The 11,456-nt window shown below is 37.6% G+C and overlaps 1 protein-coding gene across 1 annotated transcript in view; it reads right to left on the reverse strand.

Moving 5' to 3' along the window:
* LOC105996643 (protein Jade-3-like) overlaps nucleotides 1–9,417 on the reverse strand; it is a 21,188-nt gene extending 11,771 nt beyond the window's left edge. The window contains 2 exon segments of the mRNA XM_013030838.1: nucleotides 4,142–4,255; nucleotides 9,343–9,417. Of these exon segments, the coding sequence (XP_012886292.1) occupies nucleotides 4,142–4,255; nucleotides 9,343–9,417 (189 nt within the window).
* Between the last annotated feature and the right edge of the window lie 2,039 nt (nucleotides 9,418–11,456).

Below are 11,456 nucleotides of genomic sequence, written 5' to 3' on the forward strand. Positions count from 1 at the left end.
ACTTTACAACTTTGGTGTGTGTGTGGGGAGAATTGTGTGGGGAGGGCAGGGGGAAGCTGGGAAGGGATGTGAAGTGTAAACAAAGGAGGAGGCTGCAATGCTTGGTAAGAAATGTACTCATTATCTTGCCCATGTAATTGTAACCCCTCTGTACAGTATGTTCACAAAAAATAAAAATAAAAAAGAATCAATGAAACAGTTGTTTTTTCATAAAAATTAACAAAACTGACAGACCCTTAGAAAATCTTACCAGAACAAAAGAGAACAAACCCAAAAAAACAAACTCAGAGATGAGAATGGAAACATCACCACAGAAACAACCAAGATTCAGAACATTATAAGGGAATACTTCTCAAATCTTCATGCTAACAAATTTGAGAATCTGGAAGAAATGGATTATTTCCTAGCAAATATCCACATGCCAAAACTAAACCAAGATGAGTTAAACCAACTTAACAAACCCAGATCAAGTATCAAAATAGAAACAGGAATAAGAGACCTCCCATCTAAGAAAAGCCCAGGACCAGATGGATTTACAGTGGAATTCTATAAGGCCTTCAGTGCAGAACTCACACCAATATTCCTCCAACTCCACATTGAAATTGAAAGTTAAAGTTCACTACTAAACTCTTTCTTTGAATCCATCATAACCCTCATCCCAAAACCAGCCAGGGACTCATCAAAGAAAGAGAATTACAGATGCATTTCTTTGATAAACATCAATACAAAACTTCTCAGCAAAATTTTTGCCAATCGACTTCAACAACTCATCCAAAAAAATCATATGCCATCATCAAACAGGATTCATTTCAGGGATGCAAAGCTGGTACAATATACACAAATCAATCAATATAATTCATCACATCAAGAAGAGCAAGGATAAGAACTACATGATTATCTCAATAGATGCAGAAAAGGCATTTGACAAGATCCAATACCCCTTTATGATGAAGATTCTGGAAAAGCTAGGAATCCATGGAACATTTTTCAATATAATAAAGGCTGTGGATGACAAACCTACAACCAGCATTATACTTAATGGCAAAAAGCTAAAGCCATTGCCTCTAAAGTCAGGAATGAGACAAAGATGTATGACTCTCTCCACTTCTCTTCAACTTATCATTAGAATGCCTAGCTAGGACAATAAGACAAGATGAAAACATAAAGGGGATCCAAATAGGGAAAGATGAAATAAAACTCTCCCTCTTTGCAGATGGCATGATCTTGTATTTAAAGAATCTCATGGACTCCACTCCCAATTTACTTGAGCTGATTGGAAACTTTGGCAAAGTAGCAGGGTATAAAATTAAGCCTCACTAATCAATGGCTTTCCTGTATGTCAATAATGAGAAGAATGCATCTGAAATAAGGAAAGCAACCCCTTTTGTAATAGCAAAAATAACTAGGAGTTAACTAAAGAGGTGAAGGACCTCTCTGAAGAAAACTTTAAAAACCTGAAAAAGGAAATTAAAGCAGAACTAAGGAAGTAGAAAAACCCTCTCATGCTCCTGAATTGGAAAAATGAAAGACCCCAAATAGCAAAAACAATCCTTAGCAGAAAGAACAGTGCTGGAGGAATATCAATTCCAAATTTCAAACTCTACTACAAAGCCGTAGTAATGTTATTGTTGTTGTTGACAGTCTTGGAGCTTGAACTCAGGGCCTGGGTTTTGTCCCTGAGCTTTTCATGCTCAAAGCTAGCACTCTACCACTTGAGCCACGGTGCCACTTCCAGCTTTCTCTGTGTATGTGGTACTGAGGAATCAAACCCAGGGCTTCATGCATGCTAGGCAAGCACTCTACCACTAAGCCCCATTCCCAGCCCTAGAAATAATGTTTTAAAACAGCAAAATTAAACAGAAATGCAGATACCACAGTAAGGACAATAATTCAGTATCTGAAATAAAATGATTAATAATGATTATGAAAATGTGGAAAATATTTTACTTTTCAGAGGGGGAAATGCAATATCTATGGTGCAAGAAAATGAAGATGTATATATTCAACACTATTTGATCACTTAGAAGGGGCAGGTACTCTATTTCATGTCAGGACTAATTCACAGAATCTTGGCCTCCAACTGTATCTCACACAGGGTCCAAAAGGAGACAATGTACACAGAAGCAGGAAATGTGTCATATTAGAGTCTAGAGAAACAGCTTCCTTTATATGCTACAGTGCTGTAATTAAAGTGAACAAAGTTATCCAAATCAAAGTTTAAGAACAAAGGAAGCATTCAATTTTGACAGATGAATCTAGAACATGACATGACAGTAAGGAAACTCACACAAAACACCTAGAACTACACTGCCCTAAGCTATGCAATGTTATAGCCCCTTTTCTAGAAGCAATATCCAACTCCAACTACCTACAGCTCACATGCAGGAGATCTAAGGAGGAGAAGCTCAGTTCTTCCTTCCCTCTTTCCAGCAGAGCCACCAAATTACATTTGGACTAGAAAGTAAAATGACATTATGAAAAACAAAAGTACAAAGTCAATTTTTGTGTCTTTTCTGGAGGCAACTGCTCTTTCCATCTTATTCTTTGTTTTTGCCTGGTGCTAGGGCTTGAACTCTGGTCCCGGGTGATGGCCCTGCACTTCTTTTTGTTCAAGGCTAGTACTCTACCACAGCACTATTGAGCCACAGCACTACTTCCAGTTTTTTTTGGAATAGTTTATTGGAAGTCTCATGGACTTTCCTGCCTGGGCCTGACTTTGAACTGTGATCCTCAAATCTCTGCCTCCTGAGTAGATAGTATTACAGGTATGAGTCATTGTGGCCTGGCTTTCCATCTTATTCTTGTGTTACCTTCCAACTGCTGCTTCTGGGTGCCACTGCAGCAACTATTTCTACTTCATTTGAATTCCTGTACCTCAGACATCCCAGAAAGCTTTACTTACACTACCATATATAGCAAATGTGCTTATGAGAATGACTCGCAAAAGTAACCGTAAGCCAGGCCCAAAGAAACATAGGTCCCATGGTTTCCCTTGTTTGCAATGACTAGTACATGTCTAGGACAAGCAGAGAAGGTCAAAGGCTATGTACATATGACCACATGAGATAATGTTAAGCAAAATATACCCCAAGACAGGGACACAAGTGGTTTTTTTCTTTCTTGATAGAATTTTTAATGTACTTAAAATGCACTATATGATTCTTTTGGGTTTTTTTATGTTCTTCCCCCATGGTATAACCCCTGTTTTCACTGGATTTGATTCTGGTGTTCTGCATTGTGTATATACATTTTTTGTAATTTGGGGAGGGGAAGGGATATTGGGGAAGGCTTAAATGAGGATGTAGGCTGACCCACTATGATTAAGTGATGTACAGGACACTATGTTGAAAATGAACTTTACAATACTGGGGTTGGGGAGGCAGGAGGAGTTGGGGAGGTGGGGAGGGAAGTGATGATAGGGGGGAAACAAAGGAGAAGGTAACAATGCTCAGTACGAAATGTACTCATTACCCTACTCATGTAACTGTAACCCCTCTGTACAACATTTTTACAATAAATATATATACAAATAGTAACCAACAGATTTTATCCATTCAATTGCATCTTTTTTCCTTACCAAAAATGGTCACTCAGCCCAATAACAGAATCATCTATCAAATCATCCAAATCATCTTGGATCTCAAGTGCATTTACAGTTAGTAGGTAAATAACACAAAATCATAGACTGCATGTTTTAGAGTTCAATCTAGCTTATTTCCATCCCAAATAGTATCACAGCTTGGTGTCAAGAGTTCAGTTACCTCATCAGCTCTGACAGTAAAAGACAGAGAGATTAGCTCCTGCTACAAATGTTTTTTGAAGACAGGTTGGCTTCAAATTCTCAGACTAAAGTGATCTTCTAGTCTCAACTGCTTGAGTAGCTGGCCTACAGGTAGTTGGCTACAGGTGTACACTACTATACCTGGCAGACACTATGAACAGAAAGAATAATTGGAATGGTCTAGAGGCAACATACCAAAAAAAAAAAGGATTTCCTGAGATGGTTAGCATAACATTAACACTCTAGGTGTGAGTGGGAAGCCTACTGAGTAATTTTTTGGTTAATGAAACACTTGTTCTGAGAGGGGGAGTAGGGCCAATCTGGTTTTAGTTCATTCTACCACTTTTCATGGAGACTTACCTGAATACAAACTCCTGTCTTCAACTTGCACAGGGTGCAAACTAAGGAACATTGGTTGGTTGGTATGTGGGATAACTTTATTTGTTCCATCCTTTCAGGACAAGCAATTCTGACCTACAAATAAAATACCAACATAAGACACAAGAATTAAGCCTGGCATCAGTGGCTCACTCCTGTAATCCTAGCTACTCAGGAGAATGAGATCTGAAGACTGTGGTTCAAAGCCAGGCTAGGCAGGAAAGTCCATGACACTCTCATCTCGAAAAAACTAATCAGCGCTGGAAGTGGCACTATCATTCAAGTGGTAAAGAGCCCACCTTGAGCAGAAGAAGCTCAGGTACAGAGCCCAGGCTCTGAGTTTAAGCCCCAGGACTGGAAAAAAACACAAAAATCATAAAGAACTAAGGCATCGCAGAAGTACCTTTCATAAGCCACAAATGATGTTATATTAGAGGATCAGAACTTCCCAACAGTTAGTGAGGTAAGCCCCCATCTTGCAAGGTTAGAATGGAACCAACAATAAATAAAACATTATCTCTTACCACTTCTCAGTCTTTCAATAATATCCACAAATGCAAATGACTCACATACGGAATGAAAGAGTAAAAATGTAGACTGAGCATGGTTATGAATGAATCAAAGATGTTCATGTTTACTTAGTAACCAGAGAAGGCTAAGGAAAAGAATTCAAATTCACAAATACTGTAATTTCTGTCATATGTTAGAGACGGTACCACATTCCTTGCTGATTCATTTAATTAGTGAAGGATATCTTTACATTTGGTTTACCAATATTGCTGGAAGGCAGCAAAACTTCTATGTAAAGAAGAATTTATAGTATATAAGTAGAAATAAAGGTAACATGTCAAAGCCAAATCTTTCAAACCACAAACTACTATTGGCTGACTCTACACCCTCAGCCAAAGTAGCTTTAAAGTGAAATTGGTTTTTAGGATAGTGATAAAAGGCAAGGAATGGACAAAAAAAGAGATGGACAAAACTCTTTTCTGCATGAAAAATTAAGAGTTCACATAACTTTACAAATATATACACAACTAAGAAACAAGTTAAAAAAGTGAATAACTGTCAAAGATGGCCAAACTAGCACAAGTTCTACCCAGAATAGTCCAAAAGATACTGGAAAGTGAGAACTAGGAGCCATAAGAAAATGCTTCTATTTGAGAAAGTTTGTTGTATTTGTTTTTGTAGGTCATAGGGCTTGAACTTGGGCATGGGCACTGTCTCTGAGCTTTCTTGCTCAAGGTTTCCAGTTTTCTCTTGTTTATAATTGGAGATCAAGTCTCATGGAGTTTCCTGCCTGGGCTGGCTTTGAACCATTATCCTCAGATCTCAGCCTAAATAGCTAGGATTATAGGCATGACCCACTGATTATTTTTATTGTTATTATTAAGGTGAAGTACAGAGGGATTACAATTACATGAGTCAGGTAATGAGTACATTTCCTTTCATACAGTGTCTTCTGTTCCCTCATTATCTCCCAATCCCTCCCTCCTGTCTCTACCCACCAGTTGTATAGTTCATTTTCTTCTATGTCCAGTGAGCTCCACTGATGGATTTTTTTCACCCTTTCCCCTCGAGTTCTGTACCCTTCCCTTCCCCTGAAGATAAAACACTTGATTACACCATACAAAAAGAAGACAGAGGGCTGGGAAGGTGGCTCAGTGGTAGAGCGCTTGCCTTGCATGCTCAAGACCCTGGGTTCGATTCCTCAGCACCACATAAGCAAACAGAAAAAAGCCGGAAGTGGCGCTGTGGCTCAAGTGGTAGAGCGTTAGCCTTGAGCTGAAGAGCTGAGGGACAGCGCCCAGGCCCAGAGTTCAGGCCCCACGACCGGACCCAAAAAAAAAAAAAAAAAAGACAGAACATCAAAAATTAAAATTAAAAAGCAGAGATTTCTTGTTTCTGTATCTTGGAGTTTCTAATTTTATAAATATGAAGAGGCATGTAAACATTTTACCTTTTTCTTTCCTAAGAACATCCTCTTTTAGCCTTTGACTGATGTATTGTTGGTTATATTTTCCCAGTCTGTTGGCTATCTTTCTAGTTTACTATGTCCTTAGCTGTGCAGAAACTTTTTATTTTGATGGAGTACCACTTGTCAAGTCTCTCTCCTATCTGTTGCGCCCCTAGAACTCTTTTCAAGAAGTTCTATCTATACCTGTAAGTTCTAATGTTTGTCTCACTCTCTCTTGTAGTATGACAAATTTTCAGGTCTGATGTTGAGGTCTTTGATCCACTCTGAATTGATATTATTGCATGATGATAAACAGGGATGGACTCTTATTTCTCTATATATGGATGCTCAGTTTTCCCAACACCAACTAATCAAGAGCCTGATATAGTGGCGGAAGTAAAGATGGAAATAATATTTGACTTGGATTGTGTAAAACGGATAATGAATGATTTGGAGATATAAATGTAAGTGTGCTGTGGATAAGCCTACCATGGAAACTAGGTATTTTAGCTAGTAACTGTAATTGTAACTCTGTAACCCTGTAACTCTGTAACTGTTTCAGCTGTTTTGCGAATAATACCAGCCCTATTCTATTCCCCTGCTTCCCACCAGCAAAACCTTGGCAGGAAATTTAAATTTAGGGTGCAAATTTCTTGTAACAATCACTGGCTAAAACCAACACCCAACACCCTCCCCCTTTCCCCACCCTAGCCCAAAATATTTAAAAGCTGATGAGGGCTGGCACTTGGGCCATTTCCTGGGATCCTGACTCCAGGTGCCGTCCTGGCAAGTCAGCACTTTTCACTCAATAAAATCTTGTACATTTTCACTGCGAACTGAGTGGTCTCACTGCACCTCCCCACTACAAGCCTATTTGTTGCACTGTATGTTTTTGGTTCCCTTATCAAATATCAGATAACTTTAAGGGTATGGCTTTATTTCTGGGCCTTCTAATCTATTTCATTGATCTTTGGCTATTTTTTTTGTTGCCAGTCCTGGTACTTGAACTCGGAGCCTGGGCACTCTCCCTGAGCTTCTTTTAGCTTTTAGCTTTCTTTTAGCACATGAGCCAAGCACCACTTCTGGCTTTTTCTGTCCATGTGGTACTGAGGAATCAAACAGGGCTTCATGCATGCTAGGCAAGCACTATACAACTAAGGCACATTCCTAGCCCCTCACAATGGAACTTCTGGGATACAGCAAAAGCAGTGCTGAGAGTTTGTAGCTCTAAGCCCACACATAAAAAAAACAGAAACATGAGCTGGGAAGGTGGCTCAGTGGTAGAGTGCTTGCCTTGCAAGCATGAGGCCCTGGGTTCGATTCCTCAGCACCACATAAGCAAAAAGAAAAAAAGCCAGAAATGGCTCTGTGGCTCAAGTGGTAGAGCACTAGCCTTGAGCTGAAGAGCTGAGGGACAGTGTCCAGGCCCAGAGTTCAGACTCCATGACCAGACCCCAAAAAAATAAAAACAAAAACAGAAACCCTCAAGTAAATAACCTCATGATGCAACAAAAACTGCTAGAAAAAGAACAAACCAAATCCAAAACTACTAAATGGAGAGACGGAGAGTGATAGCAAAGATTAGGGCAGAAATCAATGAAATAGAGACTAAAACACTATACATAAAATCAATGAAACAAAAAGCTGTTTGGGGGGAAAATAATAAAACTGATAGAGCACTAGCAAGACTGATGAAAAAGAAGGATAAGATTCAAATCAATAAAATCAGAGATGCCACAATAAACATTACAACAAATATCCAAGAAATCCAAATGATTATGAAGACTACTTTCAAAACCTATACTCAAAAAAGAAGGAAAACCTAGCAGAAATGGACAAATTTCTAGAGATATACAAACCACTTAAGCTGAACCAAGAAGATATAAACCAGTTAATCAAGCCAATAATACACAAGATTGAGGAGATAATCAGAAGTCTTCCAACAAGGAAAAGCCCAGGCCCAGATGGATTCACTGGTGAATTCTAATAAGATTTTTAAAGGTGCACTAATACTAGTATTCCTCAAGCTTTTCTGTGAAGGAAATAGAGCAATTTCAGACTCAAAATCACATAAGAATCCAACCAAAAAAAAGAGAATTACAGACCATTTCTTTGATGAACACAGATGCAAAACTCTTTTAATAAATACTAGCCAACAGAATCCAGAAACAAATAAAAAAAATCGTACATTATAACCCAGTCTTCATCCCACAGATACAAGACTGATTTAATATACACAAATTAATAAATGTAATTGACCATATCAACAGAGACAAGAACTACATGATCATCTACTTCAATAGATACAGAGAAAGTCTTCGACAGATCAAGGCCACCATGAGCTTCCCAGGAACTCAGTCCCAAAAGCAAAACAAAACAGGAGCTAGAGATGTACCTGAGTGATAGAGGATTTGCCTAGCATATGGCCTGAGTGTTGTGCCCAGTACTACTCTAAATAAACAAAATCTCCAGAAGAAATTGCCAGGTGTGTTTAATGTATACATACACACACACAAACAAAAAATGGATGGTCCTTCAACACAGCAGTTAAAGACAGCTGTTCTGATTGAGCAACGAATAAGAGATTTACCTTACATTTAAAAAATAACCTGCCCTTGAATGATGAACAAGTAAATATAACCTGGAATTAAATACTCTTTTATGATAGAGAAAGCAACTCCAGAAAGCCTTATTGTATCCAAAGCACCACAAATACTACTTTCAAAACTAACATATCAAATTGATCACTATTATTTCACAACATTAATGCAAAACACAAGACTCAGATTGTACATATTTTGAAATGAATATGTGTGTATATATATTACATATATATATCAATGGAAAAATTACTGTGTTTCATTTTCCAGCCCAATATAGCCTCCATTTATAAAAATCAGTAACAATGTCAGGGCCCTTATCATTAACCTCTTTTCCTGGAACCAACCCAATTTTACTTGGATTTTTTCACTTCATGAAGAAAATCATTTCTCCATCATGTGACAGCAATTATTTGTTCAGGCTCAAGACCCCTAGGAAAGCCACTTGGATTGTCACCAGCATTTCTTTTATCATTCGATGTGCTATCATCATATTCACTGGCAGATGAACTCGCTCCTTGAGAATTTATGAAAGCCCTGATTAAATCAGCACAATCTAAAGTTTCTTCTGGTACCCAGGTATTATCAGCATCTGAATATCCCTTCCATTTCAGGAGATAGTCTACCTTGTCTGATACTACACGCCGCTCCACTATTTTCTCCACTTCAAATACTTGTCTCTGGTTATTCAACTTTTTCATAATTTCTACTCTGTTTCTTCCTTCTTTTGGGCAGTGTAGTTTCCTTGGAGGCCATCTGTTAATTGGATATTGAAGAGCTATTATTATCCACCTCAGATGTTCCAGGTTGTGATCTTGTAGACACTTTGGCCAGCAAGCCTCAAGCTCCAGTTACCTCCAAGGGATTATTTGTAATTTTTTATAGTAAGTACTGGGAAAAGAAAAATACACCAATCCAAATCAATTGTGAAACTTCCTAAATTACCATGTTTGCAGATCTAAAAACTGTTCATCCCTGTGACATGTTCCTCAGCAACAAACTAGCTTCTAGTAATAGACAAAGCAGACCACTTAAGCATGGCCAGGGTGTTAAAAGCTAAATTGTCATTGGAAACCATAACCACAAAGAGGCCAAAACACCAAAAATATCCTTAACAAGACAAACCATAAGCAATGTATGAAAATAAAGAGTAAAATAACTCCTCATAGCATTTAGCGAGAAATATATTACCTACAGAGGAACATTGATTTACATGCTAACATACCACATTTTCCTTTGGGAACATTTTTCAAATGTAAAGAATTGTTAACTCTGAATTCCAGGTTCAGAAAAAATATCCTTCAGGAATCGTAAGAAATAAAGACATTCTCAAATGACAGAAAATACAGGAAAGCTTCCCTAGCAGATGTATCAATAATGACCATCTAAAGGAAGTTATCCACAAAAAAGGGAAACAATACCAGAAAAAGGTTTAGAGCTTAAAAAAGAAAAGCAAGACATATGTAAAAATCAAGGTAAGTATAAGAGACACTCCTTTAACTGCAGTTTGCAATCATATTTACTGGCTGAATGAAAAGTTGTAATACCCTATGGGTTCTATATAAAAGAAATATATATATTATAAAGAAATAGATGATAAATTTATATTCCAAGAGCTGGACATGTGGATGAAAGGGTGGAACAACTGTCTACAAAACACCAAGCTCAGAGTTCATATCTCAGTACCAACAAAACAAAGCACATTCCGTGAGTAGGAGGATAAAAGGACAACCTATATGAAAATAACTTTTGTCCACTTTAGTAGAAGTCAAAAATAACAACAACACTAGAGTAGGACTAACTATATTCATACATTTTCATATCTAGAGTGACTATGAACTAAACTATACAAAATATACTCAAAATACTAAATAAGTCCAAATATTTGAGTACCCCACAGAAAGGCAAGAAAAGGAAAACAGGAGTGAGAACAGAGAAACTGACAAAAACAAAAAATATATATAAAATATTAGAATTAATGTAATTTTTCCCAAGTCTTTCCATTTCCTTACAAATGGAGCAATGCCATTCTTTCTGATGGAAGTGTAGAATTCCATTATGTATATATACCACATTTTCTTGATCCCTTTGTCCACTGAGGGGCATCTGGGTTGATTCCATATCTTAGCTATGGTAAACAATGCTTCAAGGAACATGGCTGTGCAAAGTCCAAGTAAGCCAAACCCAAAGAAACATATATGCATGATTTCCCTCATTTATAATAATAACAATTTGACTATAAATCTTCCAGCAAACCTAATGGAGAGTAAAGTATAAAAAATTACATTAGGACATGGTAAATTAAACAAGACTCTATAAACACACAGTGAGACCAAAGGAGGTTAGTCTTAAGATCAAAATGGCTCAATAGCTATGTGCATATGATCATATAAAACCATGCTTATGGAAATTAACTGCACAGAACAGGAACAGGAGTTTTAATATACTGTTGTGATCCTTTTTTCTGTTTTTCCCCCTTTTTTCTCTGTTTTTTGTATTTCTGTATCCTTTGTCTTGTATGTAATTTTATCTGATTTGGGGAGAGGAAGGGGAAGCACAGAAACAGTGGGACAAAGGGTGAACTAATATAGCAATGATAATCACTAGACACTATATTGGAAATGAACTATACAAATGGGGGAAAGGGGTGCGAGGGAAAAAACTGGGAAAAATAAAGGAGGAAGTGATACTTCTTGAAATGAAATGTACTCATTACCTGACTTATGTAACTGTAGCCCTC

Source organism: Dipodomys ordii, unplaced genomic scaffold (assembly GCF_000151885.1).
Source record: "Dipodomys ordii isolate 6190 unplaced genomic scaffold, Dord_2.0 Scaffold134, whole genome shotgun sequence".
NCBI classification, from domain to species: domain Eukaryota; kingdom Metazoa; phylum Chordata; class Mammalia; order Rodentia; family Heteromyidae; genus Dipodomys; species Dipodomys ordii.